The sequence below is a fragment of the Megalopta genalis genome, chromosome 14, assembly GCF_051020955.1.
Source record: "Megalopta genalis isolate 19385.01 chromosome 14, iyMegGena1_principal, whole genome shotgun sequence".
NCBI lineage: Eukaryota > Metazoa > Arthropoda > Insecta > Hymenoptera > Halictidae > Megalopta > Megalopta genalis.
In genome coordinates, this window is record NC_135026.1 from 10,275,105 (window position 1) to 10,293,982 (window position 18,878).

The 18,878-nt window shown below is 37.9% G+C and overlaps 1 protein-coding gene across 1 annotated transcript; it reads right to left on the reverse strand.

The window, feature by feature from the left end:
* Nucleotides 1–375: 375 nt before the first annotated feature.
* On the reverse strand, nt 376–18,568 carry LOC117225705 (vascular endothelial growth factor receptor 1). The gene is made up of 23 exons (XM_076526204.1): nt 18,240–18,568; nt 17,348–17,481; nt 16,354–16,558; nt 16,036–16,178; nt 13,779–13,920; nt 13,326–13,465; nt 12,098–12,269; nt 8,570–8,693; nt 8,025–8,236; nt 7,756–7,922; nt 7,347–7,482; nt 6,813–6,956; nt 6,552–6,707; nt 6,341–6,480; nt 5,761–5,920; nt 5,570–5,682; nt 5,060–5,210; nt 4,591–4,815; nt 4,115–4,283; nt 3,400–3,631; nt 2,754–3,085; nt 1,854–1,959; nt 376–1,055 (listed from the first exon to the last, which is right to left on the reverse strand). Exons 1-23 carry the CDS (start codon nt 18,298–18,300, stop codon nt 603–605), a joined length of 4,017 nt encoding a protein of 1,338 aa, XP_076382319.1. The 5' UTR covers nt 18,301–18,568; the 3' UTR covers nt 376–602.
* Between the last annotated feature and the right edge of the window lie 310 nt (nt 18,569–18,878).

The following is an 18,878-nucleotide window of genomic DNA, read 5'->3' on the forward strand; positions in this document are numbered from 1 at the left end:
CTTCGATTCACTGCGATTCACTGCGACGAGTACTATTGAATTATGTAAATTTTGAAAATTTTCGATGTTTAAAATGAGAAATAAAAATTTTGTAAAATGTTGCCATGCGTAAATTTAATTATTTATTTTGTTTAGGAAGCACTTTCTCGCTATTTCGCAAAGCTCTAACATATTTTCTAAGTGGGACACCCTCGCGTATACATATAACTGTTACATTCTATTTATTTTAATTAATAAATCGAAAGAGATTGATCGCAGTTTCGAATTTACCTAGATACACCGTATACGGTTCGGAAAATGGAGGTTAAATATTACGAATAACAATGAATTACATATAAGATCTGGATTTTATATAAATAATAATTATATTCCCACTGTAATTCCATTATTTATTTATTATTATATTATATATATAATATATTATTATTAATATGTAAAATATAATTTATAAAATATAATATGTATAATCCTGGAACAGAGAGAGCAGAAGTTTTCCATTTCTTGAGATCCCGGTTCGATTCGCCTCTCAATTACCTATGATCTCCTTACAGGAACTGTTGCATCATTCGAGAAAGTCTTTCATTATGCTGTTCTCCTGAATGCTATCGTCGAAGCAAAGCCCATCGCAGCCGTTGGATTCGAGTCGAGCTCCGTGTCTCCGCGACCTCGTCGCTCTTTTTATTCAGATCTATTAGCTCCAAATTGTTCGGTGGGTTGCGATTAGCATAACCCCAATCTGGATGCACCACGTGATCCCTCACCGTTCCTCTATTTCTGTCAAGCTTTGCCCACTTCTCGTTAACATTGATAGGTTCCAAATAGGGATCCTCCTCCTTCTTTAGCATAGGCGATGCCTCAACAGCGTCCTTGGGACTCGTGCACAGGTAGCGAGACTTCACCGTGGTCCCAGACGCGGAGCAATTCGTGCAAACGCGAGTTTGCGAAGAAGGAACGACGTGGTCGGGAGCAGAGACCATCATCAGGTAATCTTCCTTTCCACCCTCCAGCAGAGCCCTGTTCATGTCGAGATATGGGGCGTTTAATTCGATGTAGTGCTGAAATTACCAATTTCGATTTCAATCGAGTCGCCTAGAGATAATTCAGAGTTAAACGCGACAATGTTTCGAAATTATCATAACTGAACGTACAGGACGTTTCAAAATTATTGTGCAAGCGAGAAATGAGAGGTTCCTGAAGTCATTTCGAGTAACTCTTTCCTTAGCGAAAATGTTCCGCGAGGCTTCGTTTACGAGTTATCGGCGGAAAACAGTGACCAATGCGAAGCGAGATCGGCTGGTGCCAAGCGCCAGCCGAGCTCCCCTCTCATTGGTCACTGTTTTTCGTTAATAACTCGTAAACGAATGCACGCAGAACATTTTCGCTAAGGAAAAAGTTACTTCAAATGACCTCGGGAACCCGTCATTTCACGCTTGTACAATAATTTTGGGATACCCTGTATACTTTCTGTGCGATCATGTTGATAATGAAATGTGGATTATTCGATACCGTGTTCGAATATGCAATACATTTCGAGATAATTTAATTCATCTGGATATGAGCCGTTTATTTTGAAAGTGGCATAAGTCACTTTACCGTAATGAAAAGTGGTGATTTTTTTAATGTTTATATTTATACTGAGAAAAATATCAGTATCCTGAGGTAACAAATACAAGTAAATCTTCTCGAAAGTTAGCATCCATATTTTTAAACGTGTTAAAACGCAAACCCTTAAATAGAATATATTTAAGTCGATATTATCGACTTAAAAACAAAGTAACTTATGCCACTTTCAAAATAAACGGCTCATATGTCGATCTGTATAAAGTGATACAAAGATTACTCGGGGAACTCACCGCTTTCACGTTGTCCTCCAAAAGATGTCCTACACTCTCGACTAGCTCCGTGAAACTTGGACGTAGAGAAGGCTTCTCCTTCCAACACTGGCACATTATGTCGTATCTAGAAACGAAAAATTACAAAGCATGAGTTATCGTTTACAAATTAAATTGTACACTGGCGAGCAATAAGATAGCACACTTTTATTTATTTAACATTGTAACCAAGGTTTCGTTTCTATACGAATTTGCAAAAAATACCGCTATAAATATACACAAGTGAAATAGAATTGAATTTCGTTAGTCTAAACAATTGTATTTGGAAAAAAGAATTTCTATGGAAATACAGTGGGATAAAATGATAGCACACTTAACTAAATTACGTACAGCAATAAATCAACGAATGATATTTAGTGCTTAATATTTTAGGGCTCCTACTTGATATTTATTAACAGTTATTACTATCTTCGGCAACTATTTATAGAGATTTTTAATAGTTTTTTGCTTTAATTGCCCTCACTCGTCTGGTATTCTTTTTCTTCATTCGGCGATGTTTCGAAATATGCCTACCATTTGCAAAACAGTAATTTAAAATTAATTTTTAAATGATTATAAAAACGAGTTGCAGAGCTCGAATAATCGTATCTCCTCTTACCAAACTGTCCATTTTTCAAACAGATTGCAACACCAATTTTCAACAATATGATTTTGCTAGCCAATCCAGAACGCGATTTTTTTCCTGAGAAAAATACTCCTTTATTACTTTCGCATTACTAACCATGCAAAATTTCTGGGAAAAAATAAGTGGCTTTTTTGCACGCAAATTTCAAAACCTCGACAAGCCTACTTGTTTTCGAATATAATTGAAAAAACACTGTTCAAACTCGTTTTCAGGTGAAAAATCTTGAGCAAACCTACACTTCGGGCGTGGCATAGTCTGGCTGCTCCATTCTGTAACCCTCGATCAGCTTCTGGTACACTATATTCGTCTCCATTCCAGGATACGGAGTCTCAGCCAACGTGAAGAACTCCCACAGTACTATGCCGAACGACCAAATGTCCGATTGCGTGGAGAAAATTCGATCCTTCATCGTTTCGATGGCCAACCACTTAATGGGCAATGGACAGTCACTTTTCTTTTTGTAAATTTCTTCTTTGTACATGCTCTTGGCCAGGCCGAAGTCGCATATCTTCACTACATTGTCATCGGCTAGCAGGATATTTCTAGCGGCCAGGTCACCGTGTAATACCTGTATATTCATTTTTAAAAAATGGTATATATGCGATCCGACATTTGTCCAGTAGCTTATCTCCAATGTAAATGAAATATTGCAAAAGTCACAGTTCACTATTTAATTGTTATATAAATAGACTGCAGATATTACGCTAATTCGTAGTAAGTATAGAACACATAGAATTATCAAGCACAAAACAAAGTGAATACTACCAAAAATGATTGATATTTTCATTTTCATTTAATTATATAGTTCGCTTTGAAATAGAAATTTTCTGTATAATACAGTTCTGATAGAATTATTTGAGACGAGAACTCTCAGAAACTCACCCTTCTCTGGCTGAGATATTCCATTCCACGAGCTACTTGGAACGCCCAGGACAACAGATCCTGCGTGCAAATTGGTTTTAAATTAGAGTCCTTGTAGTCACCCCGACAGTTGGACCAACCAGGTTGAGATGAAGCACTATTAAGAACGGAATCACGTGCTGACATACCGACTCCCTGGGAATCTGTAGCTGGCGCGTGACACTGCACCGAATCAGATTCAGAACTGCGGTTACTGAAACAAGATGACAATTCCGCAGATTTTACCCTATCGCGCAGACAGAGAAGAACAGAAAAGCGTGAGCACCGCAACCCCTTGCATGCACCAGTAGTTTCATCGTGTTAATCACCGGAAGCAAATAGTTGCATTTCGATGCATGAAACGATACTGTCACGTCCCTATTAATTTACTTATTCCTTTAAGCAGTATGAACGCATATATGCGTTCGGCAGAATCGTTAACAATGGGTTGTTGACGCATATATGGATATTCACATAACCATTTAATTTGGACTTTGAACACATATCTGGCTTATCATAAAACCACTCAATCTGGATTATGAACGCATATATGGGTTCTTACACAACCATTCTGGACTACGAAATGTATTTATTTATTTCTATCACCATGTTAACGTCAAGAATGAAAATAACATCTATTAGAGAATATGCATTAACATGTAAGACAAAGCATGAGGAAGAAATGATAACAACGAACCTGTTAGTGCTGCAGACACCGCCAGTTCTCGTTAATAGTTCGAGGCCGATGCTAAGATCTAATTTTCCAGTTGCTGGATCGATTTGATTGATAAAGCCGCTTCTGTGCCTCAATAAGTAATTGTGCAAATTACCAAATCGGCAGAATTCAACGATGACTAACAATTCGTCTGGAGAATCAACAGAAATCACTTATAAATGATATTGATTATTGTAAAGAAAATACAGTGAACAGAGCTGAACAAAGTAATTTGTTGAACTTGCAAGAAACTTAGAGCGTCGAGCAACATATTTTGTGAAAGCGAAATAAAATGGCTATAGGAACTAGCGAATAAAAAAAACTGTGTTCTTAAACGGTAATTAATAATTTTCACATGAATATATGTATATGCTTTGAAATTTGGTGCTAATTTATATGAAAAATGATACTTTCGGTCCTATCTAATCCCTAAATTAATTAACGGATAGAGGACGTACGTTTCAAGATATTTTTTGTGCAGGCACCAAGAAGGTTGACAACGTTCAGGTGTTTGCCAACATGTACCAAGATCTTGAGTTCGCTGGCTAGTGCACATATATACATGAGATTGGGAGCACGGCGGACCATTTTTACCGCTACAGCAGTAACCGCCTCGCCTTCGCAAATGCAAAGAGCGTCCGCTTTCACGACTACGCCGAACGCGCCGCTTCCCAAGCGTTTTCCTGTGAGTCGTTCAGTCAAATAGTTATCGCTGACAATTATTAGCGAAATCTACTTCGACAGCGAATATTTCTCCAAGTACAACGGTACATTTTTGCATAACATTCGAGCAATTACTAATCGAGCGAATTCCAATTTACTTTGAAAATTACAGGTTCGAAGACGGATTTTAGTATACTCAGCAATAGAAGAAATTATTTTGCAGCGGAAAAAAATGTCAAGAGAAGATTTTCAATTGAAGCTTACCCAATTTCAATTTTTCCTTGGGAAATTCCCATTTGTTGTCATAAGGGAGAAGATCTGCTTGATCGTCTACTGTCAAGTCCGGATTCAAATTCTCGACATTTCCCTTCTCGAAGTGCATAAAAGCAGCTTCCACTAATTTCCTTCTCTTCATCTGCAGCACCATGGAAATCGGTGAAATTGTTATGATGTCAAACGCACCGCGCAATACTAACCCGAGAAAGATAACCTACGTCGCAGAGGCGCCTGCGAAGACTGTTGATTTTTGTTAATTTTTCATAGAGGTCTAGTGATTTAAGTTTAAAATTACTTAAAATATAAAAAAATATAATATAAATGCATTTTATTTTTACGATAATGCCAAACCTTTAAAATGACTAGATTAACTTAAATAAATATCCATTGTTAGTATAAAATTGACGCCTTAGAAAAGCATGCGCCTCTGAAGCGTATGGTTATCTTTTACGTACGTTGTCATATGGTTATCTTTCTAGGGCTAATAACTGAACTTACTCCATCACGGCGAACCTTGAGGACGAAGTAGATCGCCAGGATCAAAACGGTCACTGCTAACATGACGATTAAAACGATCAGACCTACAGGTCTGTTATTTACTATTCTGAACCCTGATAATTTAAAAAAAAAAGGTTATAGTAGAATTTCGTTCTCTCACGGCATCTACCATGCGCAATTTAACAAATTACCTTTTATCGTTAGTCGTTGAGAAACTTCTACTTTTCCAATTCGATTCTCCGCTCGACACGTGTACTCGCCGCTGTCGACTTCCGATGGATATTCCAGTTCAAGATTTTGGGAGTTGTTGGTAATTAGCTTCTCATTGCTAATTACCAACTGTGTACTGTCCTGCCAAAATTATGTCGATTTTCATTAACTTGCATCGATATAAATGTCTGAATATAATAAAATGGTAAAATGGTACAATTTTATAACGGTAAAATGGTAAAATGGTGAAATGACAAAATGGCAAAATGTCGAAATGGTAAAATGGCAAAATGATAAAGTGGCAAAATGGTAAAATGGTAAAATGGCGAAATGGCAAAATGGTAAAATGGTGAAATGACAAAATGGTAAAATGGCAAAATGATAAAATGGTAAAATGGCAAAATGGCAAAATGGCAAAATGATAAAATGGCAAAATGGTTAAATGGTAAAACTGTAAAATGGTAAAATGATAAAATGATAAAATGGTGAAATAGTAAATAAAATATAAACAGTAAAAGATGGCCCTGATTAAGAAATATAATATTAACTTTAATCGATTACCTTAAACCAACTGATGCTTGGTTTAGGCATACCATCCGCGAAACAGTGAAAATCTACTCTTTTGCGACCTGGTGTGGTAATATCAATGGTTATCTCGTTTTTATTCAAATTGGTATCGATAATAATAGGTGCTCGTACAGCTAAAACGAAATTCATATTATTCAAAAATACATCATTATCAACTTTTTTAAAAATTTGCATTTTCAATTACCGTTCACTTCTAAATGATATCGAGCAGACCGAGTAAAATTATCCGTGGACTTCCCTGTACAGATATAATCCTGCGAGTCCTCTATTGTCACGTTCTGTATCTTCAAAATTGATCTGTACGTGAGTTGCGTCCTCTTTCGATCGATAGAAATTCTGTCTAAAAATTTAAGTACATTATTTTCAGTTCTTTCAATCTCTTATTGAACATTATTGCTTTTTGCGATTAACGCGATTTTTGCGTCAACATTGGAAATAGAATTACCAGATTGTACAATTGAACCAGTTTCTTTGCTCCAGTCGAAGATGTCCGAATAATTATGAATCGAAGCAGCGCAGATCAGCTCCCAGTCGTCACCCTCTGCTACTGGCTCCTTTGTGAGAATGATACCGAAATCCCCGCCTTCATCTAAAATATTTATAAAATATTCATTTAAAATATTTTAAGTACGAATTGCCTAAACTTTTCGATAGCATATCTAATGATTTTCGATAGCATATTATTATATTACATTATATTATATTATATTATATTATATTATATTATATTATATTATATTATATTATATTATATTATATTATATTATATTATATTATATTATATTATATTATATTATATTATATTATATTATATTATATTATATTATATTATAATATAGTGCATATTATAACATAAGCAAAAACTTATTTCGTCTCTTAATACTTTGATGACATTCTTGGATGAAATCTATGGTCTAGCTCTGATGCGAAAGCATTCTGGTTTGCTAATCGTAAACTGTGAGTCTGGTCCCGTTCTTACCTGAAACAGTCATCGTTCTGATGACGGTATCGCAGTAAACAATGTTGCACGCCGTGCAAGTAAGCGCGCCAGACTTTTCAATCCTCATCCATAGTGTAGAGATCAGCTGAATCTCGGTTCCGTATTCCCTGGCGTTCTGTACGAATATCCCTTGATTTAGTTAATCGGTCCTAATTAGTGAAACGGGTTTACACGGACTTTCAATCAACACTAAACCATCGAGTCGGTAGATCGATCGATGTCACATGTTTCACTTATGAAAGTTGTTGGAATTATGAAGACTCGTTTATGGGAAATGTTTGAATCAATATTTTCATCCAAGCAGACATTATAATGGAAATGGTGTAAGGTCTATATAAAATCAGTTACGACTTATGCTCGGTAGTTTTGGTGTTAAAACATTGCATACCGTTAAGTACTCGAGGGTACCATCGTCGCAAGCCGGATAATTGGGACACTTGCGGTAACTCCAGGTTATATTCGGCTTCGGGAACGCTTCCACATAGCATTCTACATTTGCCACCTGATTTTCGAAGTAGTGCGAGCTTGGTATGTCCATGTACACTTTTGGGTTGGCTACAAGACTCATCGTCGATCAGACCGGACAATCATTGCATCGATACAGTCACTCGGATTAATATTTTTACATTTCCCTTATGAATAATGAAAATAGCGTACCTAATACGTCCAACATAAAGTACAGTGTTTCCTTTTTATACTGATTGCTGGCCTGGATCGAATATGTTCCCATGTCATTTAAATTCAATCCGTTGATTCTCAATCTCGGCTTGCAACATGTATTGACAATTGAAAATTTCGGTTCCTCAGATGTCGACGAATTCGTCGTTATTTCTAATGTCGCTGTAATTTCGTCGCTATTTGTATTGAACCTACAAAATCAAACTTTGTGGATCGAGAATATGAGAAAACGTAAGTGGACTGCAAATCTTTGTGTAAAGCGATCATCTCCAGCATCGACTGGAGAAAAAAAAACAGGAACTGCACGGAAAGACTGTAATCGAGTTCTTAACGTTTTTAGTTTCGTGTCTATCCGTTTCCATGACGAGCGCATCGAATTCGCAGCCTAACTATGCGAGAGTTGGACGTACAAATGTGTAGTGTCCTCTTACATGTCCATTTATTGTGTTATGCGATTGGCTGTTCTCGGTCCTACAATGTACTCTAAAAATGTAATGAGATGTTATTAAGCAGTTTCGACGTACCATTTTATTTCAGGCGCGGGATATGCATCTACGACGACAACCCACTCCACTTCATCACCCTCATTGCGTTCATAGTGTCTGTTAGAATCCCAAGTCGTTAACTTGATGAATGGATCGAGCGACTCTAAACATTCGACAAGCAGAAATTGTGAATAATGATTATGCTCGAAATATACAATATCGCGTTTATAAATCTTTATCAATAATTCCAATGGGTGAGTTTCTTATTGATAATATTCTTCATATTTCTCTAACAAACATATCCCTTATGTCCTTTAACGCGATTATTATTTATTAAATTAGCTTTGCGCATCGTTCGTTGAATTCTGTTCGGACACGGAATTATTTAAATTCAAATATCATTTATGTACTTCGACTGGGTTGCTTATTGTTAATCTTCACTGTACATATCGCATACAAATTTCATACGGTACACGTGAGAAAATTAAAACGGTTGTCACGGTTAAACTACATATTATTTCGGGACCGAAAATTTAGTAAACATTCTTCAGACATTCTGAAATAAGGATGAATAGCGTTTTTCTTGAAATTATCACTGTCACGTGGTAAAAAAAATATCAAAAGTTCATGCTCTGTGACTTGTTCATTGATTCGGACGCCGCACACAGTCCCTCCTTCAACTGTCAAACTCAGCGGTAAACGCACGTGCCGCTCGGCCGATCGATAACCATATGGTTCGCGCCAATTCGTCTCATTGGCCAGTGTTTTTCGTTAATAACTCGCAAACGAAGCCGCGGATTGCATTTTCGCAAAGGAAAAAGTTACTTCAAATGACCTTAGCTACCCCTCATTTTCGGCTGTTAAAATAATTGTGGGACACCCATAATATTTTATATATAATATTATATAATATATATCTTATTATCTTATCTGACAAAAGTTAAGAAACAACGTAATCGTTTGATACATTTCGGTATATTCTCTACCTTCTAAGATACATAGGTTGAAACTAAAAATAGCATAATGAGATAGTATCTCATACATCAATGCTCAATGAGTTTTTTCTCAAACATACCTGTACAAGAGAGCCACAATTAAATCGAATCGAAAAAATAAGACAAAAGCTGCGCGACATAAGTCAAAAACCATACATCGCTTAAGTTATATAATCATTTTTAATGAAAAACAGCGCGATGTGTCAATGTTCCCATAATAGTCTTAATAAGATGTTGGATAACCCTTGGATTTGAGGACTGCATTGCATCTGCCTGGCATAGATACAATTAATCGAACACAAAACTCGGTCGGTATTTCTGATCATCTTTTTTCATGATTGTTTCCATTAATTCTCCTTTATCGTTAAAAGAATAACATCCTAACTGACGTCCAATGTAATCCCACAAATGTTCAATTAGGTTCAAGTCCGGGGATCGACTTGGCTACTTGATCGCATTAATATTTTCATCTGCAAGAAACGTCTTAACCAACGGTTCGTCTAACCAACTTAGCTGTTTTTATAACAAAGTATTAACACATATTAATATCGAAAATCCATTAGCTTGAGAGATATTTCAATTTTAATATTAGCATATAAAAAATCACGACTCCATATTATGGGTTCAACGTGACAACGGTTACATGATCATTTACAAATGTAGTCAACAATCGTTGTAAGAACATACGTAAACACATATGTATTCTAAGTTTTCCTCTCACGAGGGAAAAGAGGGGAAACGCTCGCCGTTCGTTGGCTTGGCACAGCAACGGCAGGGGCAGGGGTGAGGAGCGCTCGCTTTCCATTGGTGCTGCGGTGCGCGGGCAGAGAGGGAAGCGCTCGCCCGTTGGTTGGCGTTACGTTTAGCGGTCATGAGGGGGGGAAGGAGCGCTCGCCATTCGTTGGTGCTTCGATGAATGGAATGGGGGAACCGCTCGTCGCTGATTGGTTCTGCCGGTAGTCGTCCTTATTGGTGTTCGCGGTTTTCTTCTCGAAGTCGCCTTATCGCTGTCTTTGCTGACACTTATTAAAATGTAATATTACGCAAGTATTTGCAACATGATTTGGTGAAGGCAGCGATTAGGCGATAAGGATGACTTCCGGTAACGCCGACGTCTCTTCAAGATGCAAAGCCTGAGAGCCGGCGGCTCCCACCACTCCTTGCCCCGTAGCACCAATCAGCGACAAGCATTTTCCACTATTCCCTTCATCGCAGCATCAACGAATGGCGAGCGCTTCCCCCACCTCCTTCGCCACAGCGCCAACGAATGGAGAGCGCTTCGCCCCTCCCTTCGTCGCTTCGTGCAGCGTCGGCGATCGGCGAGCGCTCCCCCCTCTTCTGCGCAGTACCAATGAATGGCAAGCGCTTCCCCCTCCTTACCACTGCCCAGCAGCGCCAACGGATGGCGAACGCTTCCTCCCAACTCCTTCAACGCAGCGCCAAGGAACGGCGAGCGCTATTCAATTTCCTGTTTCAGCAACTTTTGGCAACTTTTGTTTAACCTTCAAAGGAATCAGCCATTCGTAAGAAGCAAGTAACGAATAAGGCAAACGAAACTCTACTCTTTGCCGCAGTGCAATCAAATCCGCAGAATAAAAATCCTCGAATAGCACTGCAACCTGCAACACTGTCTCGCTCTAACACGATGAGAAAATTGCAAAAACCTTTGTACGACACTGCACTTCGACAGCACTGGATAACATCATCTTTGTCATCTTTGTTTAACATATTTAAAAACTAGATAATCTTAAAATAATGACGGGGAGGTGTAATGAACTATAGTGCCTTTACATGAAGATATAATTATTGTAATTAAGGGTATATAAATATATACTCTTCCGCTGAAAGAAGCCGAAAATTCGAAAAGGAGCTGCAAAATTGTCCATCTCCATACCATGCAATTTACAATGACCTTGTAAGAACCAGCAAACAAACCAAAATTATAGATTTTTTAAAGAGAATAGAAGATGCAGAAAATCCGAATGAAGAAGAAGGTTCAGAAAGTGAAGGTAGATATCGCGTTCAACCGAAAAAACGTTCTCGTTTACTATAGTGATTGTACTGAGTAGTGACCAGGAAGAAATTTATTAAATTACGATTACGTTAAATGAAAATGTGTGTTTTTTTTTTCATTTTTTTTTTTCATTTCGTGTTATGCATACATTTATATTTTTAATAAAAGTTAAGTTGCTTGTATGGAATTTGAAAAAGATGTTTATTTTTAATAAGCTTTTGGTGCGTAACCCCTCTTTTTGCTCTGACACCGAATCTCATATAACACGGTTTCACACAACACGGCATTTCCTAGGAACTTATCTACCGTGCTGTAGGAGGCTTACCTGTACAGGCTGTCCCAAAAATGTCTCGCAATCTGAAAATGGAGATGCATTTTTGCCAAGGAAAAAGTTACTTCAAATGTCCCCAGGAATCCGTCATTTCCTAACTGCGCGAGACATTTTTGGGACACCTTGTATACTTATTATGCTCCCCACTCATAACCTTGATATAACCCATACTCCATCGATTTGAAATCTACCGGCGGCTTCACACGAAACGTTATCATCGTACTTACCATGCACCTGGACATACATCTCCGATTTCTCTTCAGTATCGTAGTCTGTCACTCTGCATTCGTAGATATCTTCGTCCTCGTAGGTCACGTTTTCAAACGTCAATAAGGCCGCCTTCTCACGCTCGTAATTTTCATTAATCTGATTCTCGGTCCAGGTAATGATGCGATGGCTCTGAAATATCAAACTATTGTGTCGAATTCAATACAGATGATATATTAGGTGTACCGGAAAGTTCTGTCCGATAGTGTCACTTCAAGTTTCAATCCATATGCACATGTTGATTCGAGACATATATGACTAGCTCTCTTTATCATTGCATTTACACGCATGTACAATTCTCACGAGATTTATTATTTTCTGTACACTTTTCGACGAGAAGATTATACATTTTACGAATATCCAACTTTGGATTTAAATGCCTCCGATTTCAAGAATGGCGAGACTTGGCGACTTTCGAATGCCGGAAAACTTAGAATGTGTGCTTTTACAACATGTCAATTCTATCCTAACACATAGGTATCGAAACGAACGCGAAGTTACCCCGGATAGAAAACGGTAGTGACATATTCGTGCGATTGCTTACTTTACGGCTATCCGACACAAATTCTTTCATAATATTGAAATATTAGGTCTACCGGAAAGTTCTGTCCGATAGTGTCACTTCAAGTTTCAATCCATATGCACATGTTGATTCGAGACATATATGACTACCTCTCTTTATCATTGCATTTACACACATGTACTCTCCTAAATAAACTGAAACAAAGATGTCTCATGTCATTATTAAGCGAGACGCGATCGTGAAAACATGGCTACCGATGATAATGCCAGACCACATGCTGTTTTGGCGACACGTCAGAAAATCGCAGAGCTAGGCTGGGAAATTCTGTCGCATCCACCATACTCCCCAGACCTAGCACCCTCCGATTATCACTTGTTTCTCGCTTTGCAAAACTTTTTACAGGAAAAAAATTCAAAACTGAAGCTGATGTCAACCAAGCACTAGTCGAGTTCTTCGCCTCTGAAAATAAATCATTTTTTAAAAATGGCATTTACAAGTTGCCATCGCGCTGGCAAGAATTCATAAGTAAAGATGGAAAGTATATTCTACAATAAATATTATTAAGTGTATGAAAATTGTGTTATATTTCAATTGAAAAACGGACAGAACTTTCCGGTAGACCTAATACAATAACGCCAACGAAACTTGCATGCGGAGATTGATACCTGTTGCGGTAGAATCCAAAATATATCGTAGTGCTCGAGACCAATCGGAACGTTTATGGTACACTTTAGATACAGTGATTCGCCCTTTATCACGTGAGGCATTGTGTTATTGATAATTGGTTTGGGCAGTGTATACGTGCCTAAATGAACAAAATCGTAGGTTGCTAAAAGCCTGTAGAAAGCCTTCGTGAAAAAGAAACGTTTTTTAAATCTATCGTGAGAAAAGTGTAGGTCTCTTGTTCAATGATTTTCATCAATAAATCGATTCCTTCTGTCTCAGTTTCTTTGTTAGATTAATAAAGCTATTTTCTTTCTTCCATAACTTTACTAGGATGAAAATAACGAAAACGATTGTAGAATAGTAATAGTGTGCGTCTTCCACATGGAAATCTTGTGAAGAAGGTTTCGTAAAGGTGCACTGTGAGATGAACAACGTACAACAGGTGTACTCACCCCGCAGATATACGACATAAGAAACCTCTTGATCAGGATCGATATAGCACATGTACTCCCCGACTTTAACGTCGTCGAAATTGGGCAGCGTGAATCCAAATTTTGGATCGAAAGTAGTTGGGTAGATTGGAATGTTACCAAACTGCACAATTTATTATAAATAAATGACTCCTCCCACATTGACTGTACATACATATTATCAAATCGTGAAGCCTACGCAATTGTGCGAGAACAAAGAACTATGAAGAACAAAGAACAAAGAACAAACCAGTGCCAATCTTTTTCTTGACACATAAAATATCGTTCTTGTAAATCTTTCGAATTTTCCACGTAAGCTCGTGGAAATGGAGTGACGAATTGCTTGCCTTTGATTTGTTTTCTGGCATAATTTACTGGATATTTATCAAATAAGACATATTACATTTTTTTTATTCAAAAATACACAAAATCAAAGAATAAAAATATTTAATATATCTTATTTGACACATACAGGGTGTGCCAAAATTATTGTACAAGCGAGAAAGCTGTTCCTGAGGTCATTTGAAATAACTTTCTCCTGAGCGAAAATTCAATTCGCGGCTTCGTTTCCGAGTTATTAACAAAAAACAGTGACTAATCAGAGGCGAGCACAGCTATCGCGAGGCGGCCCAGCCAACGAGCGGCCGAAGCCTAATTCCGTTCATTGGCTCGGTCCCCTCGCGCCAGCTAATCTCGCCTCTTTTCGGTAATAATTCGCCGTTTTTCGGTAATAACTCGTAAACGAAGCCGCGGATTACATTTTTGCTAAAGAAGAAGTTATTCCAAATGATCTGAGGAACTCCTATTCCCAGATTGCGAAACTTTTTTGGAATACCTTGTATGTATCGAATAAGACATATTAAGTATTCTTATTCGTTTATTTTGTGTATTTGTATAATAATTTTGAGACGCCCTGTATAGAGCTAATTATGCCGGAATACAAACCAAAGCCACAGTAATTGGTCACCTGACATTATACTGCTGCTCAATTATTCAGGTTTATAAGAAGTCGTAGGAAATTTCGTAATGTCTGCCAATCGTGTATACTGTTTTTGTACTTAATCTGATGGAAGTATTGGGTTGGCAACTAAGTAATTGCCGATTTGTTCAATGAAATAAAAAATTTCTTTTACTTGGAATGAAGTTTAATCTGTAATGTATTTTCCAATTTGTTCGATGACCTTTTGCCAGCTCTCTGACAACCTGAAAATCCCACGCTCGTAGAAAGTCTGATCCTTTTCGGCCAAAAACTGAGTTAAGTGAGACTTTACAGCGTCATCATCGTTAAAAGTTTTACCACGAAGGGAGTTGTCCAGGGATCGAAATAAGTGGTAATCCGATGACGCGAGATCAGGGCTATATGGTGGGTGTAACATCGATTCCCAACCAATATCCATCAATTTTTGCCGAGTGGACAAAGACGTGTGCGGCCTAGCATTGTCCTGCTGGAAAATGACACCTTTACGATCGACCAATTCTGGTCGCTTTTCCTTGACCGCTGCATTCAATTTGTCCAGTTGCTAACATTCACGGGTAATAAAAAATAACATAATAATAATAATAATAATAATAATTTTATAATATAACATTTACGTATATCATAAAAATGGGAGTGAGAGACGTCTATAACTGAAATCGGCAATTACTTAGTTGCCAACCGAATATTAAAAAGAAAATCAGGACTACAATAAGGAGGTGAAGCAATACGCACCCTAAAACCTTATCAGGGTTTGTATGAAACCGTTAAAATTTTCAATTGGTACTGATGTTGTTTTTCGACTTTGAACTTTTCTATTCCAAAAAAGAAAGAAACAGTTATAAATCCAGTGAAATATTGATTCGATATATTTGTGCATATACAGATAATTTTTACTTTTTCTACTTTGAAAATGTTATAAACTTCTTTGAAACTTTAGTGTTTAGTATTACATAGGTTTGAGGTTGAAACCTTGGATCGTTCGATTGACCTTTACGATTGACCAATTCTGGTCGCTTTTCCTTGACCGCTGCATTCAATTTGTCCAGTTGCTAACATTCACGGATAATAAAAAAATAACATAATAATAATAATAATAATAATAATAATTTTATAATATAACATTTACGTATATCATAAAAATGGGAGTGAGAGACATCTATAACTGAAATCGGCAATTACTTAGTTGCCAACCCAATATTTTGTAGCTTCACTATTACGTTGCTTCACGAAGTTCGTGCAAGAGAATTTTTTAAATTCTACCTTGTAAATACCTAGTCGGTGGTACTTTACAAGGTTGACTATCGCTGTCGGCGACGTCGGTCTACACGGTAGATCAACGTTTTCTCCTTGAGTCGCTATTAAAATATGCAATCTTGCTTGTTCCACGAACCGAACTGTTTCAGCTGAAACACAATAGTTTAACTCTTAAATTGGAGCGTCCTGATGTAACAAAGATCACTGCAGATTTAGCCTACTGAACTACAGTAATCATCGTTAGTACTTTGAGCAGTCTCCCTGGTTAGACTCTGAGATTAGGGACAATTTGTAAAATTTAATATAAATTTGAAAAACACTTACACTCGACATAGACATAAACTAAGCTGCTTCTTGCGTCGGAATAAGTACCTCTGGTGACCGCAGTGATGGAATAATATGAGCAACCATACCAACCAGTGTCCCCAAAGACTGTTTTCGGTCGACGAAAATGATACCAATGCGTACCATTTTCAACCTGGGTTTTCTTTACGTCGATAGGTGATGTATAGTGTTCGATTGTATCAGACTGTTTTAAATGAATAAGTTACAATCATTTTACCTTTGCATTGTAAACCTTGACCCTTTGACTTCGATAGACTTTAAGACGCATCAACCGTACCATATAGCAAGAATTTATTCGCGACGTATACCGAGAACGGTGAAACATTTTGTTAGAGTGGTTCCTGAGGTCATTTGAAGTAACTTTTTCCTTAACGAAAATGCGATCTGCCGCTTCGTTTACGAGTTATTAACGAAAAACACTGGCCAATGAGAGGCGAGATCAGCTGGCGTGAAGCGGCCGAGCCAATCAGCGGATCTGGGCTACGGCCGTTCGTTGGCTCAGCCGCTTCGCGCCAGCTAATCTCGCCTCTCATTGGTCACTGTTTTTCGTTAATAACTCGTAAACGAAGCCACGGATTGCGTTTTCGTTAAGGAAAAAGTTACTTCACATGACCTCAGGAATAGCTTTCTCGCTTCTACAATAATTTTGGGACACCCTTTATTCAAATAATCAAAACATTGAATTTCACTACATTAAAGCAATATTATTTATTTCTCTGTATTCTGCATTAAATTGTTAGTGTACATACTAAAAATTTAACATTTATATTAAGCTTTCAGATCGGGAAAATCTTCTTGCGCGCCTGTAGGCGCCTGTCGCGTAAATGGACCGAACTAGGTTAAGCTCCTATAGACGCTCGCATTACCGCAAGTGCAAGTTTTCTAAGCGCCTGTGGGCGCTAACAGTAGTCAAAGAGTTAACTTAAAATTTTTACTATGTAAAACAATATTATTTTTTTGTTACATTACATACAAGATGTGTCCGGTTGGTGGGATACGTGAAGAAAAAATCCGAATCGCCATAGCAATGCAACTGTAAAGGCTCGCCTTCTTTTATAATAATCTGGTCAGTTGTTGATGATATATTTAATTTCAGAGTTGTTGAGTCTGGAAAGAAGAGACGGAGACTTATTCGGTCAATAAGAAAACGTAATCAACTGTCACAATGCATCTGATCAATGAAATAAATAGATAAGATTCGACCGAGGCAATGATTGCGCATGGACATGTTTACTTAGTTGGTAAATCGCAATTAAAAGTTGTTTTTGAAATTGAAAGTTGTTCTCGAGGAAAAGTCAAAGAAGAGTAGAAGTAAATAAATAAATTCGATAGAAGAAGCAAACGTTGAATTCTTTCCTTCTTCGATATACTACACACCTATAAAAATTGTATTAAATTCTTAGACTGCAACTTCACACACACATATCTTTTCGTTTTCTTAAAAAATATACTTAGATCTAGACTATCTATGAGTCCCCTTTAAATATGCAATATTTATAGGAAACCGTGTTATCAATCGAGGAAGCTGCGGTAAGAAACTCTCGGCCGACAAAAATTGAGCAAAATCGTGTGGTCTCATCGAGATAAGCTACAATGCACACCGATGCAATGGAAATAATATTCAATTTTTTTTTTTTTGAGTTGGTTGGCTCCGGATCACAGCAACTATAGCAATTTCTCCTAGAGATGTTCGGAGGACGGAATTGAAACCGGCAGATTTGAGAATACTAAGTCGCGATTTTTCGAGCCTCGAGTAGTAATGATAGAATGAAAACCTTGACATAACTTCTTTGCCACGACTCGAGGGCAATTCGGAGGCCGCATGCCACGATTCGAAGGCAATTCGGAGATAAAGCCGCAATTACCTCTGCACAGGTATGAGAGAAGAACGACAGCAAAGAGGAACCTCCGCTGGCGACGCAGCATTTTTCCGTACTCCTCTTAACGATGCTTCTTTCTTTTTATCTATCACTGGTCTTGAACTCTTTATCTAGAATCACGTTACTCATTGGCAAGAATTACGGGCGTAATCTGTTCTCCAAGCCGAACGAACGAATTATAGTAATCTTCCTAGAATCTGACCACTCCTTAGCAATCCTCTGATCACGACGACGACGTCATTTTAACCATTGTTCATTTTTATTTCGCGCTCCCCGCGAATCTCACCGCAAGTACTTTTATCAGTGCACTCCACTGAGGCTTGACGCATAGTGGTATCCTTCATTAACCAGTTAGCTGTGTTCGACGAGTATACAGGGTGTCCCAAAAATGTCTCGAATGCGGAAATGGGAGGTTCCTGAGGTCATTCGAAGCAACTTTTTCCTTTGCGAAAATTTTCTCCGAGGCTTCGTTTACGAGTTATTAACGAAAAACACCGGCCAATAAGAGGCGAGCTCGGCTGGCGCGCGGCGGCCTAGCCAACGAGTGCACGGAGCCCAGTTCCGCTGATTGACTCGGCCGTCTCGCGCCAAATGATCTCGCCTCTGATTGGTCACTGTTTTTCG

Bases quoted from the DNA above. Each gene is read 5' to 3' on its own strand.
- LOC117225705 (XM_076526204.1), bottom strand. From the start codon at position 18,300: ATGCTGCGTCGCCAGCGGAGGTTCCTCTTTGCTGTCGTTCTTCTCTCA. The intron at 8,694-12,097 runs GTAAGTACGATG...TCGAATGTTTAG, and splicing joins GATGTATGTCCAGGTGCATG to AGTCGCTCGATCCATTCATC. The intron at 7,483-7,755 runs GTATGCAATGTT...ATATTCGTACAG, and splicing joins GTACCCTCGAGTACTTAACG to AACGCCAGGGAATACGGAAC.